This window comes from Papaver somniferum, chromosome 1 (genome assembly GCF_003573695.1).
Source record: "Papaver somniferum cultivar HN1 chromosome 1, ASM357369v1, whole genome shotgun sequence".
NCBI lineage: Eukaryota > Viridiplantae > Streptophyta > Magnoliopsida > Ranunculales > Papaveraceae > Papaver > Papaver somniferum.
This window is the reverse complement of record NC_039358.1, coordinates 34874512-34898218: the sequence shown is the minus strand read 5'-3', so window position 1 is coordinate 34898218 and position 23707 is coordinate 34874512. Positions and strand designations below refer to the sequence as shown.

At 41.4% G+C, this 23707-nt stretch overlaps 1 protein-coding gene across 1 annotated transcript; it reads left to right on the top strand.

The window, feature by feature from the left end:
• Positions 1-539: 539 nt before the first annotated feature.
• On the top strand, positions 540-4776 carry LOC113283016 (polyadenylate-binding protein 2-like). The gene is made up of 7 exons (XM_026532148.1): positions 540-971; positions 2014-2795; positions 2914-2991; positions 3090-3179; positions 3517-3819; positions 3936-4151; positions 4260-4776. Exons 1-7 carry the CDS (start codon positions 713-715, stop codon positions 4482-4484), a joined length of 1953 nt encoding a protein of 650 aa, XP_026387933.1. The 5' UTR covers positions 540-712; the 3' UTR covers positions 4485-4776.
• Positions 4777-23707: the final 18931 nt, after the last annotated feature.

Below are 23707 nucleotides of genomic sequence, written 5' to 3'. Positions count from 1 at the left end.
CAAGTATGTTTTTATCTTTCAGGTCTTTGGTTGTCATGGTGCTAGACCAGATAGATTTTTTTCCCAATAGCTAATTTCCAGCCAATTTCGATTACCATAGCATCTCATAGTTCCTTTGGCTTGCAAATAGAGTCCTAAGCTTTTGGATAGTGGCATGTGGGATTGTCAACGTCCTTCCCCTAGAAGAAATCTCCGAATTTTATTCCCATCCTGACATATCTTCTATTAGTGGCAATGATGCATAATTGTTGGATCTTTTTTCATTTTCCTCGTGATATATAATAATAAGTATATGATAAGCCTTTACCAAATCAATTTTGATATTCACGCTACCATTTTCCCGTTTCTTTTCCCTAATGATCTCAAATAAAATCCTAACAAAATAAATAAGTAAATATCTTGTTTCACAAAAGAAAAAAAAAGTGCATATCTACGTGGAAATAGACCCAAAAAATATCGCCACATCACATCAGGTATCCAGGTTGCACGTGGTGTGTAATAAACTCACACCCCTTCCGAACCATCACTCCCTTTCATTTCCGCCTCCTCCGTCCTCCCCCGGTTTTCTCTCTATAAATCCAATTTCTTCTCTGTTGTCTTCCCCCAAAACAATAACTGAAACCCTTGTAAGAAAAACCTCTTTCCCTTTTTCTTCAACCCTAACCCCAGAAATTTCTCCATTTTTTTCTGTTGATTTCTGATAATAACTCTAATGGCGAATACTTCTACTGGTGGTACTGTAACAACAGCACCGCCTCCTCTTCAAGAAGGACAACAGAGTGCAGTTGTTGGAGGAGGGTTTACTAACTCATCATTATATGTTGGAGATCTTGATCAATCGGTCTCTGAAGGTCAACTATATGATATTTTTAATCAAGTTGTGCCTGTTGTATCTGTTAGGGTTTGTAGAGATCAGATGAGGAGAATCTCTCTTGGTTATGCTTATATTAACTTCAATAACCATCAAGATGGTAACATAACTTACTCCTCTCTCTTTTAATCTTTTCATCTTTTGCATACTTGTTTGTTTCTTGTTGTTGTGAAGTTAGGGTTCTTGTTTTTCTTTTTCTTTTGATTTTGTTTTGAGTTTGGGGTGTTGGATATGTTGTATTTAGGGTTTTGGGTGATTCTTTTGATCTCATTTGGGAACTTATTTTGTAAAAATGATTTTGATTTTTGTTTGATTTGTGAGTTCCCATTTTGGTCAATTTGTATGGAAAAAATGTGTGTAAAACCCCAAATGTGTAGTGGGAAATAGAAATTTACAACATGGTGGTTCTTGTTTTAATTAGGGGGTTTTATGTGTTGGTGAATTGATTTTGTATGTATCTAGACTCTAGTGATAGTTAATATTGTTTTGATGATTTCTTAGGCACTGAAGTGTGACCATCTTGTTATTACTGTACAATGGGTGTATTTTTTTGTTCTACTTTGATGGGATAAAATTGTTTGACAATGGGGTTATAGATGGTGCAGGGCCTGTGATTTTGAGAAGAGTGCATTGCAAGATGTTACATCATGATACTTGACATCATTTAGATTTAGTTCATGTATCAATTTCAATGAAATATGGGTTCCAAAGCAAATGAGTTTGTAAAACCCCAAATGCTCAGTGGTAATGTTTAAGACATGATGTTGCTTGTTTTACTTTCGGGGGTTTTGTGTGTTTTTGCTATCCTCGTGAAGTGTGACCGTCTTGTTTTTACTCAATGTTTGAATTTTTGTTTTTGTTTTGATGGGATAAAATCGTTCTGGCCATGGGATAATAAATAGTATGAGGCATGTGATCTTCATTTGATTGTATAGCAAGATGTTACATGATGTTTTGGACTGACCAATCTTGAGTACTCGATCTATAGTTATTCTTTCTGTCCACTGTATTGATCTTTTAGGTCTACTTTGAGTCATATTTACTTTGGTGGAACATGGATTTTGAGTTTTCTTTGAACATGGACTAGTTTCTAATTATGTCCTGTGTAGGTGCTAATTTGAAAATTCTTTTTTCTTTTGCAGCTAATAGTGCATTGACAGCGCTAAACTTTACTCCCATCAATGGCAAACCTATCAGGATTATGTTCTCTCATCGTGATCCCAGTATACGTAAAAGTGGCCAGGCAAATATTTTCATTAAGAATTTGGACTCATCCATAGATAACAAGGCGTTGTTTGAAACCTTTGCTGCCTTTGGTACTGTTCTCTCTTGCAAGGTGGCGGTTGATAACAATACTGGTCAATCAAAAGGGTATGGTTTTGTACAATTTGAAAGAGATGAATCTGCACAAGATGCGATTAACAGTCTGAATGGGATGTTGCTAAATGACAAACAAGTTTATGTAGGGCTTTTTGTTCGTCGACAAGAAAGAGATCTAGCAACTGGATCACCAAAGTTTACTAATGTGTATGTTAAAAATTTGTCTGAATCTACTACTGACGATGATCTTAGCGAAGCTTTTGGTACTTACGGTCAGGTCACAAGTGCAGTTATTATGAGGGATGCAAGTGGGAATTCTAGAGGTTTTGGTTTTGTCAACTTTCAGAACCCAGATGATGCAGCAGCTGCAGTTGAGAAACTTAATGGAAGCACATTTAATGATGACAAAGTTTGGTATGTGGGGAGGGCGCAGAGAAAATCTGAAAGAGAGGCTGAGCTGAAAGCCAAATTTGAACAGGAAAGAAATGTTGCAGCAGAAAAATTGCAAGGATCTAATCTCTATCTAAAGAATCTGGATGATACCATCAACGATGAAAACCTGAAGGAACTGTTCTCTGAGTTTGGCACTATAACATCTTGCAAGGTATGGATTTTCACAGTACTTGCATCAACTTGGATATGCATTAGGCTTTTTATGTAATTGTGATAATGTGACCAGGTGCACTATTAACTGAAGTACTTATTCTTTTTCATTGTTTCAGGTCATGCTTGATCCACTCGGCCAGAGCAGGGGTTCTGGATTTGTTGCCTTTTCTACCTCAGAGGAAGCTACTAAAGCTGTAAGTGGATTTTTCTTTTCTTTGTATGTCATCTTGCTGACTTGCTCTGTTAGCGCTTACACGACTGAGATTATGTATGTCATTCTTTAATGTTTTAGCTGAATGAAATGAATGGGAAGATCATCGGGCGAAAACCTCTCTATGTTGCTGTGGCTCAGCGTAAAGATGACAGGAAGGCCAGACTTCAGGTTAGTTAGTTAATTGGAAACATGGTATTTATTCAGAAAATTTTCATATATGTGTATATATATATATATATTTTCCTGATCATGACTTCATGATGTGGTTAGTCACTGTAGAATGTTATCATTCCTGGATGCTAGCTTATGTATTCTTGCTCTAGTGTTTCTTGCCACCGTTTGACGTGATAATGTATAAAAACTATTTATCTGCATCTCACCATTCACCCACTAAATCATGTTTGTCAAAACAGGCCTTGTGGTATAGATGTTTAGTATGTTTGTTTATTTTTATATCATTTTGGATTCCAAGAAGTACTAACCAGTTACCAATTTATCTTTGAAGGCACAATTTTCTCAAGCTCGACCACCTGTTGCGATGGCACCTCTGCCCCCAGGTATTGCTGCATACCATCTTGGAGGACCTAGACCTCCTCATCCTCAACAGATGTACTTTAGTCAAGGTGGTCCTGGTCTTGTTCCACAACCTGCAGCTTATGGCTTCCAACCCCAACTATTGCCTGGGATGAGGCCAGGTGTTGCCCCAAACTTCATGATGCCATACCCACTCCAGCGACAAGGGCAGCCTTCGCCAAGAATGGGTGCGAGGAGAGCTGGGAACCCACAGCAGCAGATGCAGCAACATCAGGTATCGTTGTCTTCTTCCATCTGTAATGAGAACTTGCTTAGCCTCTAGACCTTCTAATGACTGAATTTTTTACAGTAAGTTGTTACTTTTGACCCTGGAGGTTTATCTTATTGCAGTTGATGCAGCGCAACGCCAATAGTCTCGGTTATAGATACATTTCAAATGGACGGAATGAACCATCTATGGTACCTCAGGGTTTCATGGGTCAGATGATGTCATTCCAGTCTGATGTTGCTGGCATGCCGATGTCTCCAGTTGATGCACAACGACCTGGATCAGTGCAAACACTTGCCTCGGCTTTGGCTTCTGCAGATCCTGAGCATCAGCATGTGGTATATTCAGCCTCCTCTTTTTCACAGTTTTTATCCCGCATATACCAGATTTGTGAAGGATACACAAGCCTAATGAAGTATTTATTGTGCTTTTGTTAAAATACACAGATGCTTGGAGAACATTTATATCCTCTGGTTGAGCGCATTGAGCATGACCAAGCGGGTAAAGTCACAGGGATGTTGTTGGAGATGGACCAAACCGAAGTCCTACATTTATTGGAGGCACCTGAAGCGCTAAAGAAGAAAGTGGAAGAGGCGTTGATTGTTCTTGGATCTGCTCACAAGTCGGATCCTACTCTAGATCGGTTTGCTAGTTTATCTTTGAACAACTGATTTGGGTGTTGCCCTGATCTGTTGTTGTCTTACGCCTATTGATTTGGGTTATTGGGTTATTTTTTGATACGGAATTGAGTGGCTTTAATGGTTTGGGTTTAGATATATGGGATAATGAGTCAGATTTATATTTTGGGGGTGGAAGGAGGTATAAGTTTAGGAATTTGACAAGTTTTTTTCTGGATGGGGTGTTTTCATTTTGTTACTGTTGAACTTCATCATACTTTATGGAAGGATTTTGAGCATTCACGGATTCTTTTTCTTACTTGTGATATTTGTTTTGTCAATTAAATTCCAAAGTAATTTTTTGTGATATTTGATTTTTGTAGTACTTGGGACCACGGCATCAGATTCTTGGCATATGTACAGAAATGTGAGGGAGTCCTGTCCTGTACATCACATGTTATTACTAAGCAGGTGAAGTAACCAGACAACAACTCCCTGGACATCAATATAAACCAGTTTGCCACTGTTGTAATGACATTGACCAGCAATTCATATAAAAATTATAAACACAAACTAGTGCAACCAAACCAAGGCAATCAAACAACAAAGAGAAAAGAGCCAGAAGGCCAGGCACACTAAGCAAAAGCCTTCTCATATATGAAGCATTTCTTCCATGCTGCGTCTATAATAGAAAAGAGAGCAATTATTTTACTACTGTGAACACATAAATCACGAAGCCATCCACGTGTTTACAAACAATATTCGCATACAGTCTAATTTTAGAATTGTACGCTGTATGTGTAAAGGGGATGATTATATCGATTCATCGACTCGAAGCCTTCGAGCTTGTCATTGTCTAGTCGAATACTATCTTAAATAATGTTCGTATAAAGGAATAAACAGAGAATTAAGTATAAATGTAAAGCACATGAAGTTCAACGCTGAATGTAAGGTGCTGAAATGTAAATAAGACAAAGATTTACGTGGTTCGACACTAAGGCCTACATCCACGGGGCTGGTGTTTCACTATGTATTGAATAATTACAAAGATAGTCGAATGACTTTAGAGTATACATAGGTCTGCGGAAGTAGGGGGATTACTTACTCATCCTATTTCTCTCTCCTATATTCTTCTATAATTGCTCTGGATTGGTCGACCCCTTCTCTCTTAGTGGAGAGGGGTATTTATAGGGTTGGAACGTGGGTCCTACTTCTGAGGTGCCGTTGTAATCTTATCTTCTTGTGCTTTGTGCCCATTACGCAGAGGTCTTCGGCATATGCTGCGGCCTGAGATTGAATACGAAGGATTATCCTCGCCTCTTCCACGAGCTGATTGACACGTGTATATCTCTTTGGTATTTAATGCGGGTAGATGGATGTCTGCTCGTGTCAGACAAGTGTCTCTTTTTCTGGTCACATATGTGTCAGTGAAACTTCCTCTCAGCCGTTGATCTGGGATCTTCTTGTACTTTGTGCCCATTACGCATAGGTCTTCAGCATATGCTGCGGCCTGAGCTTGAATACGAAGGGTTATCCTCGCCTCTTCCACGAGCTGATTGACACGTGTATATCTCTTTGGTATTTAATGCGGGTAGATGGATGTCTGCTCGTGTCAGGCAAGTGTCTCTTTGTCTGGTCACATCTGTGTCAGTCAAACTTCCTCTCAGCCGTTGATCTGGGATCTTCCTCGGGATTGGGTGTATTAACACCCAAGGGGTATTATCTGATGCTCCTCTGAGCCATCATACCTCTGTGATCCTCTGTCCCTGACCGTCGGATCTGCTGACCGGTGGCATCTTCTGATGAGATGCTTGCTATCATGTTTTGATATCTTGTTTTGCATGCCTTCCACGTGTCTTTTTCTGTACACGTGGTGGATGATGAAAGGTGTACATACAATTTGCCCCTCTTCTTCTGACTTGGGCGTATTTTGAAATTTAGAAGAAGAAAGGTCGTCCTACACGTTTCCCACTTTGCATCAACTTTCCCCATAACTGCTCCTTGGTACGAGGAACAGTTATTGTCTTCTCTAGCTTCATAAATAGGAAAGAGAATGTGAAAAAGAACTTTTATCCTCTTCTTGTCAGTGTTCATCCTCTTCTTGTTTTCTATTCTTGTTCTTTAGTCATTTATTATCGTTATTCTTGTGAGGAAGATAACATCATTCAATTTTCTGTCTCTTTCGCTTTCGATTGTTGTTGCCCCTGTATCGCAGACAACTAGCTTTTGATATCTCTGATCCTCCTTTCTTCGACTGTGGTTGGTGCTTGTCGTCCTCTTCTATACAGGTATGGGGTTTTTCATTAGCTGCTCATCATTGATTTATCTATGTATCTACCCGTTTGTTTCCTGCTGCTGTATTGTTGGCTTTGTGATGAAGAACACACATGTCGAACCATATATGCTTGCCCCTGTTCTTTGTTACAAAGTCTGTGAGTCTGTATCTAAGTATTATCCCTGGAGTTGGATGGAGTATTTCTGGTTATTTTTAGTTCTTAGGGTTTTTAATGTTTATCCGGATGAACCATCAATTATGGGTTTGTTGATCTTTAGTGACCTCCTCGTATTCTTCTCTAAACTGTTTTTGTGTTTCCTTATAGATATGTCTGATCGTCCGCGGGCTCCTTACCAAACCCCGCCGTCTAGTCCGCCAAGATCCCCTCCGCATCGAGATTCTGACAGATCTTCACTTGGGGAAGGTCCTTACAAGTCTTCGCAATCGGATCCTCGGGGTCATAGGGTTTCATCTTCCTCTGGTGCGAAGGTTGTGCCTACTAAGAAAGGGGATGTGACGAAGGGTTCTTCTGGGTCTAGGTATCCTGTTAACCGTGCCCCTTCTCGTCCTCGTGAAGATTCTAGGAATGCGCAGGCTCCCCCTCGTGATGACTCTAGGAGTACGCGGGCTCCTCCTCCTCGTAATGAAGCATTGGATGTTCCGCCCCTTCGTTCTATGGCTCCTCCTTCAGTTCCTCCGCGGAAATGCTCCTCCTTCAGTGCCTCCGCAGAAATCTTTGCCACCTCCTCCCACGGTTTCTTTCAAAGGGAAGTACTCCAAGGGTGCTATGTCGAGAGTTGATCCGTCTAAAAATCTTCCTTCTAAAAGGAGAGCTTCAGAATTGAGTCCTACTACTGACTCCGCAGACGAAGAAGAAACTGTCCCCATGATACACAACATTTCCGTTGGTAAGAAGAAGGTCACTTTCAAGCATATTGATCTTGAGATGTTCAAGGAAAAACATGAGCTTCAAGATTTTGAGGTTCGCTTCTATGCCCCTGACGATGATATCACTTACGAGCTCCTTGCTAAGTATCAGTTTGACGAGTTTCATCTGTTGACTACGGTTGGAGCCTTCGAGGCGGGTCTCATGTTGCCCCTATATAAGTCGGGTGACTCCTTTTATTATGACGTGTTGGCTAGTCGCGAAGGATCTTCCACGAACACTCATAATTGTTCCGTGTCACAACTATCTGGGAATTATCTTCGTTCACTGAAGGAATGTTACCTGCGAAGCAAGGGGGAGACTATGATGACCTGCTATGTTCCAAATCCTGCTGAGAGAGAGTGGTACACTCCTCATAATTTCAACAGTTCCTTTGGGGATTATGTCAACAGTAGAAACCGTAAGCCGTGGAGTGTTAGTCTTCATAATATTGCTGCTCCCCGTGGTGAAATTCGTCTTTTGAGTGAGGTGAGTGATGCCAAGCTAAAGTATGTTCCTGGTACTGAGGGATCTGCTAAACGGAAACTCTTTCCTGCTCGTGAAAGGATTAAGCGTGACCATGATTATGAATGGCATGCTACTGTTATTGAGGTAGTTGGTCCTTGGGCTTATGGTTGGATACCTGGTCCGCGCGGCTGGCGTCCTTCTGAAAACAGCAAGCCTCGTGAAACTCCTCCTGCTCAATATGGAGATTTCTGTCCTTGGCGTCCGAATTTCGCGGGCAGGAATTTTCCTTACGCTCTTGATGTCGTTGATGGAGATGATGAGGAGGGTTCTGGTGCTACCCATCCACCGAAGAGTGCTGCTGCTTCCAAGGTATAGTTCCTTCTTATATTCTCTATTCTATTTGCCCCTTTTTCCTTGCTTGAAATAATTTCCATTTTAGAAGTGAGGGAAAAAATGAGCCTTTGTGGGGTTGTGTACTGGTTTGTAGGTGTCGAAGAAGAAGAAACTTGGACCCAAACAATCTTCTACTGTGGTTACCGGTGAGGCTGAGGTTTATGAGGAGGTTACGAGTCTTGTAAACGAAGGGTCTGCTGAGGATGAAGAAATGTACGATGGAGAAGAGCGTACCGACACTTCTCACCCGATGACGAAGGTGGTAATGGTGAAGAAGAAGTTGCCGCGGGTGGTGATGGTGAAGAAGGAATTGCCGCGGGTGGTGATGGTGAGTCTGAGGGAATATTACCGTTGGTGGTACTGGCGGGGGTGGATCTGCCCCTGTTGGCGATAATATTGTTGGTGTGGGTACTCTGCCCGTTATTTCCCCTGAATTTTCTTTCGGTAGGATATATTCCGCGGGGGAATCCTTTGATGTGAATGCTGCCATGGGTCTTGCCGAAGACTTCTCATTGCTTTCCCCAAATGATGATTGGGATGTGCTTGGGATATTGGTAAAGAATGCCACCGGTCAGCAGGCGAAAACGCGGTGGTCATACTGAGGCTGGTGATGTCGAGACTTGCGCGAGTGAGGGAGAACAGCCAAAGGGAAGTCTGCGGTTGAATCTCCTTCAGAGGATTTCCCTTACTCGCTAATGCCTGAAGAAGATGCCATTTTGGCTTGGCTTAAGAAGAAAAGTCTGATGTTCGTCCCCAACCCTGCCCCAGTGGTCCCCGGTGAGAAGAATTCTGACGCTTATACTCGTCAGATGATGCAAGTGTCTTCTGAAGTCCGCGTTGCTGAGATGTGGGAGAAGAATCTGAGAGCTTCAGAAGCTAACCTAGTGGTTGACCCTCCCCTCTTGTTGCTGATATGATGGCCATAGCTGATGGGTATCAATACGGTTTCCCCCGCAGCGTGTCTTAGAGGTAAATCCTTGTACTGATTCCCTCATGATATACGAACATTGTATTCTTCGCGATATCCGATCCCTTGGGTATAATAATGTTTGTCGTTTGTGACATAGATGATGAGGAGCGAACATTGTAACCATGTTCTATACCAATTCTTTAAAGCAAAGTCTTTAAAGTTGGAGGCTAAGCTTCGTCATAGAGAAGAAGAACTATCTGCGGCCGAGATGGAAATAAGTGAACTGAAGGGTCGCCTGAAGGAAAAGGAGCGGCTGGGTAATGCCGAGGAGAGTCTCCGTTCGGAACTTGCTATAGTCCGCAACGAATTGGAGCAAGCTCGCAGAAATGTATCGTCCCTCACAGGTTCGTATTTTTTTATTGGTCTTTTACTCCTCGTGATTCCCTATTTGTACTCTGGTGTTCTGTCTCAGTCTCCCCACCCTATCTTCAGTGGGTGGAGTCCCCGAGCTCATATGGCTTCGGAAAGAAAGGGAACGACAGAAATCCCGCATTGCAGAGTTGGTGGGTAAGTTGAAAAGCGAAGCCGTAAAGTGGAATGCTCGTGCTGATGAGCACAACGCCTTAGCAGCTGAGTGGCGTGAAAAGCGAACACTGATGGTTGATATGCAAAATAAGTACAATCATGACCGTTGTCTGTTTAATGGTACGCTGCTATGGACGCGTGACAACCTGCGTGATGCTCGAGGACATGCTTCGGACTTAGAGGCTAGAGTGCGCTTTTTGGAAGGAGAGTTACAACAGGCTCGTTCTTTCTTAGGCCCCGGGGTTAGGGATAGTATGCTCTTTCTGAGGAAAGAGATAATGCTAGGGCTGAGGTTGGTGCTCTTAGTAAACCCTAGCAGCGTCTCGAGCTGATGTTTGCTCGCCAAGTGGAATCTGAAAGAGATCTTGAAGTGAATGTGTATCGACTCCATAAAAGGATGGGGGGTGAATGACGAAGTCAACCATCTTCGTCACTTGGATTCAATGAAGCAGGTAGACTTAGACGCGAGTCAATTTTCTCTTACGAACCTTCACACAGATTATAAGAAACTATCCGACGAATATGACTTTCTTGATGAGGCTCGGGACGCAGTTGTTAATGAGTATGAAGAGGCTTCGGCTAATGTCGAAGTATAACCGTTTATCGAGTGTGATTCTGTTATTTCTTCGTTTTAACCCCTTGGTATTCTTGTTTCAGCACTCGAGGGACAGCTTCACGCAAATGATGAGCTTAAAAAAACAATCTGCCTTAGTGCAGCAGGAAGGACAAGCCAACTATTTCAAAGGGTGGCCGCGTCTCGTGAGGAAGCAGCGGAGATTGCCTCCAAAGAGGCGGAACGCCATCTGCATTGCTGCTCAGGCCAACCAGCGGACCGCTGTTATCACTTATAAGCTCGATGTCAGTTGGCTGAGGAGACCAACAAAGTCCTAGATAAGATTGAACTTGATCTTAAAGTCGAACATGGTCTTGTCAAGAATTATCCGCGTCGTCCCCTTCCCGCGCCCTTGCTGGTTCTTCTGGGCCTTCTTCAGGTGGTAGCGTACCTTCATCTCGCAGAGACAACCTTGTTGATGGAGCTGTATCGTCCAAGTAGATTTCTTTTATTAGTCATAGAAAGTTGATCCTTGTTGATTATATAATTTCGGATCATTTTTTGATGTGTTTCCTGCTTTATCTTATTTGCTGAACTTGTAATCAACTCTTTATGAAATGGATCATCCTTTTGGCATACCTGCGTTATCAATTCATCTTTATTTAAGTATTGTGAAGTGTTAAACTAGAAATAACTTGCTTTGTAAAAAGTTGAGAGTGTTTGGGTGCGACACCGAAGGTAAATACCTTCGTGATCGTCTTGAGACCTGTCACCCCTGGCGAATCCTGGGCCAGAGGATTCCAAACGGTGGGGGCGAGCAGCGTTCTAGGATATGGAATGCTTATTTGAAATATTTACATGCACCCTTCCGTCGACCCGCTGCCTTAAAATTGGTTGGGTATCTCTTTCTGCTGGTGCCTTCCCCCTGGTCTTACACTCATAGACACTGATAGGGGAGCCCTGAGAGATTGTAGATTAACTACTTTCCCCAATATTGTTAATTTATTATGTAATGTACATGTGTTCACCCGCGGATTTTGACCATTTCGTTTGCTTGAAGATTTCCCAAAAAGTTTGTTTGATTGATAGGTTGAGGCCTGCTACTCCTCGTCCAGAGATAGAAACATGTAAAGCGGTTACGCTGCCTTCTTCTTCTGGTATTCTTCACGCAGATGCAAAGCTGCGCTGTCCTATGGGTAGTACGGTTTGAGCCATTTAGCATTCCAAGGGTGCCGGAGGACCTCGCCTTTCAGATTGCGAAGATAGTAGGAAACCGTTTCCCGCAATGTCGTGTATTATAAAGGTCCTCCCCATGTAGGTGCTAACTTTCCCCCATTTTCTCTCGTTGATACTGCGGGATTGTTCTTAGCACATACTGCCCTTCTACAAATTTCGAAGCTTAACCTTTTTGTTGTACTCTCTCGCTAGTCTCCGTTGATAATTTTCCATCTTTTGCAATGCTTCTCCCTCTTTCTTCCAGGTCGTCCAGTCTCTCTAACATCATGTCTGTTGTGAGATTTTTCTCCTGCTTCGGTCTTTGTGGTTGGCATGAGGATCTCTGTTGGGATGACTGCTTCAGCTCCATAAGTGAGGAAAATGGGGACTCCCCAGTGGCAGATCTTCGTGTGTCCTGTATGCCTAATACTATTGTGTAGTGTTCACACCATCGCCCCTTGTGTTCGTCTAATTGCTTTTTGAGGATAAGGGCGAGGGTCTTGTTAGTAGCTTCCGCTTGTCCGTTGCTTTGAGGGTATATGGGGGGGACTTGTTTTTTCCTTATTTTGAAAGTGTCGAAGAGCATGTCTATGTTTTTCCCCTGTAATTTTACCATTATCGGACACGATTTCCGCTGGTATGCCGAACCTGCAAATAAGTTTGGAATATGAAAGTAAACACGTCCACGTCTCTGATCTGCTAAGGCTTGGCTTCCACCCATTTACTGAAGTAGTCCGTGGCTACTATCAAAATCGTCTTTCCCTGATCCTTCGATGAAAGGCCCAACGATATCTATGCCCCATTTTGCAAATGGCCACGGGCTATCCACAGAATTCAACGTTGCTGGTGCGTGTATCTTTTTGGCGAAACGCTGACATTCTTCACATCGTCGGGACATTCTTGCAGCATCTTGTCATTGTGGGCCAGTAATATCCTTGCGTTTTTGCTTTGTCGGCTAGTGATCTCATGCCGCTATGATTCCCTGCGTCACCATAATGGATGTCGTTTAGAATTCGATGCCCCTCTTTCCTGGATAAAGCAACGTAGTAACGGTCGCGGAAGATTTCTTGTACAGGATCCCATCCCGAAGATCATATCTTCCTACTTTGGAGAGTATTTTCCTGGTTTTTTGGAGAGTATTTTCCTGGTTTGTTGTGATCCGCGGGTAAGGTTCTATCTTTGAGAAACGCATGGATCATCATTCTCCAATCATCTTCGTTTTGATTTGCTCTTGACAGGATATCTTCTTCGTCAAAATCGTCACGGATGTCTTCTCCCACCTGATCTTCGATATTTTCTTTCACTGTATCTTGATTTGTAGCAAAGGAAAATTGTGACGCAATCGAAGGCTCGTATACCCTTGTTATTTTGATAGCTTCGATACTCTTGTCCTTCAACATGGATGATATATATGCTAGGGCATCCGCGTGCCTGAGATCCCTTCTGCATAAGTGCCGGAACTTGATGTTCGGAATTTGTGATGCCAATGTTTGGACCAAGGCCATGTAAGCTGAGAGGGTGTCGTCGTACACATTGTATTAGAGCCCTATTTGCCGTATGACAAGCTGTGAATCACTTGTCAGTCTTACATCAGTTACCCCCATCTCTATTATTAAGCGGAGGGCATGTACGACTGCCTCGTATTCGACGATGTTGTTAGTATGCTCTTTGAATTCTAACCTGAGTGCCTGTACGATCCTTTCTCCAGTTGGGGTGGTGATGACAATGCCTATTCCTGCCCCTTCCTTATTTTTGGAACCATCAACGAATACTTCCCATTGTCTTTGACTCGCGGGTTCGAGGACATCAACTGGATCCTTGCTTTCCTCGTCGGCTTCTGGTATTCCCCTAATCTCTTCATCGTTGTCCAGGGGGAGGTATGCTAAGAAATCCGCCAAAACTTGGGATTTTTGGGAATGTTGAATTTCATGAATGATGTTGAACTGGTCCAGGTGGGGGTGTTCCACTTGGCTATTCTACCTACTTTTCCCGCGCTTTTAAGGACTGCTTCCAGTGGTGCTTTTCATGGGACGCGGATGAAGTGAGTTAGGAAATAGGTTCTCAGCTTTTGAGTAGCCCATACTAATGCCAGGATGAGTTGTTCGATCTTCGTGTAATTCCTTTCCGCAGAATTGAGGGTCTTGCTGACATAATAGATAGGCTGTTCTATCTTCGTATTGGTTTTGACCAACACTGCGCTAACTGCGTCTTCTGTCGCTGCTATGTACAATGCCAAAACCTCATCAGGATCAGGCTTCTGCAGGATTGGAATTGAAGCCAGGTTTTCCTTGATTCTTTGGAAGGCTTCTTCGCATTCTGCGGTCCATTTAAACTTACTCCTTTTTTTGAGAATATTGAAAAAATGTTTGCATTTGTCCGAGGATCGGGCAATAAATCTTCCCAAGGCTGTTAAGGACCCATTGAGCTTTTGCACTTCTTTTAAATTCTTCGGAGATGGCATTTCCACTATGGCCTGAATCTTCGCGGGGTCTACCTCAATACCCCTTTTTGTTACCAGATTGATAAACGCATTTATGTGTCTAATATGTCTCTATTGTATGTATTGTTAGTGCTCAATTTTGTATTTATTGTGTTCTTTTATGTCTTTGTAGGAATTTTTAGATAAATAAGCCCTTGCGGCGAAATGGGCTCAAAAAGCAGTGTTTTACACCCCGGAGAAATGTATCGTAGGCACCCCAGAAATGCACCGGAAGAACCCCAGAAATGTCCCGGAGGAACCCCAGAAAAATTACTGTTTCAGCCCCAAAATTTACTATTTCCACCCAAATTGCTAAGGGGACACCACTGTTTGCTAAGGGGACACCATATTCACGATTCAAAAAAAATGAATTCGGCGGGAAGAAAACATGCAGACACTGTTGAAGTTTGGTCGGATTGTTGGAGGAATTCTAGCGAGATTCAATCGCTGGAAATTATTGGGTTAAGCCTGTTAAGGCTAAACAGGCCGAATGCAAATGATTTTAGCGATCAAGTTGGGCTGAAATGACCGGGAGAGAAGATCAAAGTCCAAACAGGGGATAGCAATATTTTTGGAAACAGAGAGAGAATATCGAGTTCTCTGTTGGGTTTGTGGAAGATACTCGAGTAAAGAGGGAATATATGGTACCTATATCGAATCCTAGAAGATTGAAAAAACGAAATATCTGCCATTAATGCGTGAACAGAGTCCACAGGGAAAGAAACATCGAATATGGCTGTGAAGAATATTGGAAGATATTCGGGATTAAATCAAGGATATTTTGAAGGTTGTTGGGTATAAAAGGACCCCTTGGGTTTAGTAGAGAGGCTGTCGAGAGTTGGGAGGAGAGAAGGAACGCTGCAGAATCGAGAACCATGATTTCTCTCTGCTGCTGCTGCTGCCATTGATGAAGATGAAGAACACGAAGAACGGACTCGCAGCAGCAGTCGTTTATCAACAGTGTCTAAGACGCACACTCGTGGGTCGTAGTTCGTCGTACAACAACAGTTATCATTTATCGTTCTTCTTGTAACAGCTGAACAGCACCTTTGCAACAGTTATTTCTGTTGCGATTTTTCTGTTCAATTGTTTTATACCTTTTCATCATTTGTAAACCACTTTTTGAGCAATAAATAATTATCTTGAGAGCATTTTTACTATGATTAGATAAAACCCAACACTGGGACGACGGAGGAGGCCAAACTTCATACTTGGGGTAATTTCATTTAATTCTTTTTTATGACTTTTGCATTAATTTAAAATTTAAATATGATTTTAATTAATTGTTTGTTATTTAATTTGATGATGTATGCTTGGCTTAGGTGTTTTGATACATCATGCTTAGGACTTACAATCAATGTTTTGAAAATCTACTTTGGCAAAATAAGAGTCCATATAATTTATGTTTTGAGCGATTATTGTCGAGAATAAATCATTGAGCCCTATTTATGAAGATTGGCCAAATCATTAGTCCCAGTACCTCTCGCCCATTGTGACAAATATTGTGTATATATTTTTATTTTTAAGTCTTTACAAGTCCGAGCAACGAACTTTTACTACCACTTCCAAAATTACAACAAAAATGGCGCCGCCGACGCGGACTTGTATATAGATTGATTTTTTTTTTATTAGGTTTATTATTTTTTTTTAGAATTGTTTGTTCCTTTTTACGTTTCTTTTTGTCTTTATTTTGCAGGTTCAAAGTGAAAACTAAGGACTTGGAGAGGAAAAAGCTTAAAGAGAAAAGCGAAAAGAGAAGAAAAAAAAGGACAATTTTAGGATTTAATTTTTAATTTTAATTTCTTTTTAGAGTGTGTGAGGAAAACTGTAATTTATTTATTTATTTATTTTGGACTTTGGACTTTAAACAATTGGACTTTATTTTTTTAACCTTACGGAAGGGTATTATAAAAAAAAAATAAAAAATATTATATAAACTGTGTGCAGGGAAGGACGACGATTACTATATCGTCTCGGCCCCTCGGGTTTGCACACGACATAAGAGTCGTGGTCCGAGTCGACGACAACGGTTCATCGCCCGTCTGGTACGGGAGGTAAGTCCAATCGAAACACCCGCGAATCTCCTGCAAGCGGGTTACTGTCTGCCTTAAGGTGATAATTGTTTGAGGACGAACCGGACTGTCTTTATTTTCCTAGTAAAGGGCAAGGCCTGGCCTAAACAAGATAAGGGTTCGGATTTCATCACCGTTCCCTTCTTGCCCGCCTTAGCAAAACGAAACCTAACGCGAACCCAAGCTTAAAATTTGGAATAGAACGAGACCGATAGGGTAACGAGCTTAATAGGAAACTCGTTTGAAAAATATTGGTTGCTCTTTAAGCACACTCCAAAGTTCATGATGGTTTCTGTGAGTTGAATGCGTGACTGCGCCGCCTTGTGATAGCGGTGAGGCCTTGGGTATCAAAGCTCCACTGAGCTTCCCTCGCCTCAATTCAACTTACTTTGACTCGGATTGATTCCAGAGGGGTTTTCTCAAATTGCAACGAATTCCCTTTCGAAAGATAGAAGCTGGTCTAGAAACAATCTAAGTGGAGCCATCATGCTTTTTGTTTGCTAGAAATCTTTAGGTTTGTTTTGGTGGAGTCGAGTCGGCCTTGTTTATGGTTGTGTAGAATTCCCTTGCAATTAAGAATGTCGAGCTGGTATGATAGAAGCCAGTAAAATGAATATCGACCTGAATTTGAATATGGACATCATCCTTTTTATGACCATGTTGGGAATAGTGGTTGGGAACGCCATCCTTTGGAAGGATATGGGTCATACCCTGGTGAGCCCAATTACTATCCACACATGCATCAGTCTTACGAGCAAGAAGATTATAGTACTAGTTTTTCGTCTCTAGAGGAGACAATCAAACTATTGAAAACTAGTCCCTATTATGATCCTTCTGAACCTGTTCTTCCTCTAGAAGAGTCTCTCAAACAATTAACTGAGAATACAAATAGGTTTGTGTTAGAAATGAATAAAAAAAATGCACCCATGAGTGAACCTTTTATACACAATACCATAAGGAAGCCATGTGAGTCGATTCAAAAGCTTTTATTAGAGGCCCAGAATAGAACTGCTCAAGATAGTCTTAATTTCCAATATAGTGTTTCTAATAGTACCCTTGAAAATGAGGATAGTTGTTTTCCTAATTTAGAGGACGAGGTTAGAATTGGTAACACTACTTGTTTTGATAAGGTTCGATCTTTTTCATGTTATTATAGTGATGATTATGATGAGGATAGTATTGATGAAGAACATGAAATATGTAGGCATAGTGATCAGGAATTTGTTACTCCGATTGAGCTTTATAATGATAGTGTTGTTTCTAATAAAAATCCAAATAATTTTAATAATCATTCACCTATTCAAAAGGACGAGGATTTAACTAGAGATACCACCGTTTTAGACGATGTAGTTCAAGATCCTTTAGCCTGCAGTATGTTGGATAATCCATTATTTGATGTGCCTATTAGTGAATCGGAGGAGGTAACTATGATTAAAACCTTAGTTTATGAGCCTTTCGCTGATAATCCTTTATATGATTGTGATGATGGTTTAGAGGAAAGAGTTTACCCTGAGAATACTGTTTTAGAATCTAGCGATTTAGAAACACTAGTCTTAGAAGATGATAAACTCGTAGAAATGAGTGAGGATGAACCCAACTTAGAAGAATCTATTGACCATTTCCAGGAATCTGATGACCTATAAATTAGGGAAGTTGTGACTAATCTTTCTAGAGACACAGAAAACTCTAAGTTTGGGGGTGATTATCATTCTCCGTGTGTTTTAACTCTTAGTAAGTACTCTCCTGTAGGACTTGACATTTGTGCCTCAACCATCTTACAAGATTATCTTCATACACGTTTTTCCGAACCTAATGATGTCCAGAAAGAAGCTCAGTTGTTAGAAACCCATCCTCTGGTTGATGTGGTTAACCCAGGCTATGATACCAAGATTGACTTTGTTTTCCCACCAAAAACTTTTCAACCAATTGTGGGAACTTTTGATTTTAAGATATGTCGGTTATTAAGTTTTGAGACTAAACCTAATCACTTAAGGATATTAGGGTCGACACATTTTCTTCAGGAAGACCACCTCTTTCATTGTGATCAGCTGTGTGAGTAAAATATGATTGACTTAGAGGATCCCTAGTTATTCAGGTTGTTGTTATGTGCTTATAAGTTCTTAGTTGAGTTTTTCCAGACTCTAATACCTGAACCGGATCTTAGCTTTGAGGAAATCCAACCGATAAAAACCTGTTATCTAGACCCAGTTATAGAACCTGAACCTGAGCCACAACTAGATGTAGTTTTCTTAAACAAGGGTATGTTTGGCATCTTTTTGGTCTGTTGCAGTTTCCTCTTCTTGTGGGTAATACTTTTTGATCCAGATGACCCACAGTTATTCCGACTACTTCTATATTATTCTATGAGGTGACTAATTCCTTCCGATGTCTGGCTGAAGACTTTAAACTTAGCACTTCTTGGGAGGTAACCCAATCTCATGCAACCCGGTAATATCCTTCCTTCACTCTTTTGCTTCAAATAGTAAATGTCTCTCCTTGCTCATGCTTTTAATTTCATCTTTAGAACATTGAGGACAATGTTAATTTTAAGTTTGGGGGTATGGGAGAAACTTTTTAGTTGCAATAAATAAACTCCAGAGCCTAGAAATTTACGCCTATTAAGGATAGCACTAACCAATCTAAGTGGATGGAAACATTTTTGTTTTAGGAGTTGAGGAACCAATCTGACTAGATGGAAACATCTATAGAGTCTATTCATAAAAGCACAGAGCTCAGGTGTTAGAAATAAAATGATAATTTCGCCATATCTTGTCGAGTCCTTTTCACTTTCTATTTTTAGTTTTCTTTTGTTTCAAGTGATTTGGTGGGGCACACGATTCAAGTTGTTACCTTTGCTAGGGTGAAATAGAGTGACTGAGTTACCTTTTCCAAAAAAAAAAAAAATTTAGACCAGACCAGTTAGACCAATCGGAATAAGTATTAACACTTGGATAGCAATATGCGTGTGTTCTCCCTGTTTCTGTCGCCTAAGCAAGCGTGGAATGCAGGACCCGTGGGAACTATCGTGTAATCTGCTGACAAGAAGCATGCGCTTGGATCCAAAAGATCTATTCATGCCGTTAAGTTAAAAAAAAAAAGGTTATTGTTATGTGTAGTCAACTGTTGGTTCCCTTGTATTTGCCAGTTTGTTGATCTAGATTTAAGTTATTGACCACTGGTTCCCTTGTATATGCCAGTGTGTTAATATTAGTCAGACCGGTATCTCAGTCATTTAGGTTAGGTTCATCTTGGCAGAGGCCTTCAGACAGATATGGGAAACACCGTTCACTTTTCAACCATCTACATTTTTCTTTTTCCATCTTCTTAATCTTTTCATGTGATTAGTCTGACTCCGAGTATGATGTCCATCGTGAAACTATCTTAGTAGAGCTCTGTCACTTATATGAATTTTAGTATGCTTGAGTGCAAACTCGTATACAACAATTGGAATTTCGCATCAGGGTTCTTCCTCTTAGAGTCAATAATTGTATGCCAACCAAGGAGGTTCTTTAGTGCTTTACAAGGTTCTGCGTAGATAGCTAGGGTCTGGAGTATTGGTTTTTTGTGGGTACACCTCTGATAAACCCACCCGAGATTAACTCGGTCACTTTTCAAGAATAAATTTTGCTCGAGGACTAGCAAACAATAAGTTTGGGGGTGTTGATAGACGCATTTATGTGTCTAATATGTCTCTATTGTATGTATTATTAGTGCTCAATTTTGTATTTATTGTGTTCTTTTATGTCTTTGTAGGAATTTTTAGATAAATAAGCCCTTGCGGCGAAATGGGCTCAAAAAGCAGTGTTTTACACCCCGGAGAAATGTATCGTAGGCACCCCAGAAATGCACCGGAAGAACCCTAGAAATATCCCGGAGGAACCCCAGAAAAATTACTGTTTCAGCCCCAAAAATTACTATTTCCACCCAAATTGCTAAGGGGACACCACTGTTTGCTAAGGGGACACCATATTCACGATTCAAAAAAAATGAATTTGGCGGGAAGAAAACATGCAGACACTGTTGAAGTTTGGTCGGATTGTTGGAGGAATTCTAGCGAGATTCAATCGCTGGAAATTATTGGGTTAAGCCTGTTAAGGCTAAACAGGCCGAATGCAAATGATTTTAGCGATCAAGTTGGGCTGAAATGACCGGGAGAGAAGATCAAAGTCCAAACAGGGGATAGCAATATTTTTGGAAACAAAGAGAGAATATCGAGTTCTCTGTTGGGTTTGTGGAAGATACTCGAGTAAAGAGGGAATATATGGTACCTATATCGAATCCTAGAAGATTGAAAAAACGAAATATCTGCCATTAATGCGTGAACAGAGTCCACAGGGAAAGAAACATCGAATATGGCTGTGAAGAATATTGGAAGATATTCGGGATTAAATCAAGCATATTGTGAAGGTTGTTGGGTATAAAAGGACCCCTTGGGTTTAGTAGAGAGGCTGTCGAGAGTTGGGAGGAGAGAAGGAACGCTGCAGAATCGAGAACCATGATTTCTATCTGCTGCTGCTGCTTCCATTGATGAAGATGAAGAACACGAAGAACGGACTCGCAGCAGCAGTCGTTTATCAACAGTGTCTAAGACGCACACTCGTGGGTCGTAGTTCGTCGTACAACAACAGTTATCATTTATCGTTCTTCTTGTAACAGCTGAACAGCACCTTTGCAACAGTTATTTCTGTTGCGATTTTTCTGTTCAATTGTTTTATACCTTTTCATCATTTGTAAACCACTTTTTGAGCAATAAATAATTATTTTGAGAGCATTTTTACTATGATGAGCTAAAACCCAACACTGGGACGACGGAGGAGGCCAAACTTCATACTTGGGGTAATTTCATTTAATTCTTTTTTATGACTTTTGCATTAATTTAAAATTTAAATATGATTTTAATTAATTGGTTGTTATTTAATTTGATGATGTATGCTTGGCTTAGGTGTTTTGATACATCATGCTTAGGACTTACAATCAATGTTTTGAAAATCTACTTTGGCAAAATAAAAGTCCATATAATTTATGTTTTGAGCGATTATTGTCGAGAATAAATCATTGAGCCCTATTTATGAAGATTGGCCGAATCATTAGTCCCAGTACCTCTCGCCCATTGTGACAAATATTGTGTATATATTTTTATTTTTAAGTCTTACGAGTCCGAGCAACGAACTTTTACTACCACTTTCAAAATTACAACACAAATATCCGAGGAATTTCCCTGAGATGACACCGAAGGTGCATTTTTCTGGATTTACTTTCATGTGATGTTTCTTCATTGCTTCGAAAATATCTCTCAGGTGGTGGTGATCTCTGCGCAGCCTACTTTTGACGAGCATGTAATCAACGTAGACTTCTAGGGTACTACCAATCCATGGCCTGAAGATAGCATCGACCATTCTCTGGTAAGTTTCCCATGCGTTTCGAAGTCCAAAGGGCATTCTAGTGTAGCAATAAAGGCCAGGCGGGGTGTAGAATGCTGTGTGTAGTTGATCTTCTTATGCCAGGGCTACTTGGTTGTAACCAGAATATCCGTCCATGAATGACAGCTCTTCGTACCCTTCCACTGCTTCAACCAGTTGATCTATGCTCGGTAGGGGATAGCTGTCTTTTGGACATGCCTTGTTGAGGTTAGTAAAGTCGATGCATATCCTAACCCCTCCATTCTTCTTAGGAACGACGACCATGTTGGAGATCCATGTAGGGTATTTAACTTCCTTGATGAAGCCTGCTTCTAGTAGTTTCCGAAGTTCTTTTTCTACTACCTTATGATACTCTGGTGCAACTTTTCTTATTTTCTGCCTGAAAGGTGGCATGCCTGGTTTGATGGCGCAGCTCGTGTTGGATTATTTTCGGATCAATCCCCGGCATGTCTCCTAACATCCAGGAGAATACATCCGCGTATTCTTCAAGTAATTTGGTTAAGGAATCTTCTCTTTTTTCGTCCATTATGGTCCCTACTTTGATCATCTTCGGGTTTTCTTCCGTTCCTATGTTGATTTCTTTTACGGGCTCCACTGGTGTGAACACCGGCTACGGGTCCCCAAGTACTGGGACGTTCTTTAATTGTTATTTGGTATGTTTCTGTCTTTCGTTGGCTGCTGAAGTACTTTCCTCTGTGTTAAGGACATTATCATCCTTTGTCAAGCCCTTTTCGGTGGTTTTCTTGAGGAACAGGTCTATGGCCTTTTCTTTCGCATCTTCTTTATTTTTGATCCTTCGGGTTTTTCGTTGCTCTTCCTGTTCGTTGTTGATACGATCCTGAGTGGCTTGGTACTCTTTTGCAGAGACCCGATCTCCCTTGATTTCCATCACTCCCTCGGGTGTAGGGAACCTGAGATATTGGTAGTAAGTTGATGTCACTCCCTTGAGTTTATGTACCCACTTTTGTCCAATAATGGCGTTATAGGGGGATGGGGCGTCTACCACGCTGAATCTTGTTTCTACTTTCATGGGCCCGACGTTCACCTGCAACACGATGTCTCCCAATGGCTTTGTGGGCGCTCCGTTGAACCCGTAGATGGTGTAATAAGAGGTGATCAGCTTTTCATCATGGAGCTTCATCCGTTTGAAGGCGTTGTAGAATAGAACGTTCACTGAGATTCCCCCGTCGATGAGGATCTTTTTGAGGTTACATCCGGCCACTGGTAGTGTGAGGACCAAGGGATCGTTATGGTCTTCCATATCTTCTTCGATATCTTCAATATCGAAGATGATAGGTGCGTCCATCCACTCTTCGTGCTCGTCCACCTCTGCGCCATCAATCTTATATAATTCGCAGTGGTCTTCGAATTGCTTTCGTAGCCTCTTTCCTATCTGCGCTGTAAGTGAGGGCCCTGCGGCTTCTGAACACGAGATGGTGTTGATTGTGCGATTTCCCTCTGGAAGTTGGACTTGCTTGGTTCGTTTGGATTTGTCCTCGATGACCTCCTTTCGTATGTATTGCTTGAGTTCGCCAGCATCAATCAATTTTTGGATCATTATTTTGAGGTTTTTGCATTTCTCGGTCTGGTGTCCATTGAAGCAATGATACTCACAGTAATATTTAGACTTCTCGGTTCTTGGGGGCTGTTTTCCCTTAGACCACGACCACTCCGAATTTTCCTTTCCTTTGATCTCTCGCAAGATCTGAGCGTAGCTGGCATTGAGCTTCGTGTAAACCGGATCTTCGAATTTTCTATCGTCTTTTCGTCGTTCATCTCTTCGTTCCTTCCTATCTTCGTGCGGTCGTTCCATTGAGCTATTTATTTTTGCCTTGCTGGTTTGTTCTGCGGAATTGGTACGGTGAGACCTCTGCGTTTGTGCCCTCGGGTTCTCACGTTGGATTTCTTCAAGACGAGCATACTTCTCAATAATTATTCGAAGATCTCCTTCTGTCTTAGGTACGCTTCCGTGGATCTCAACA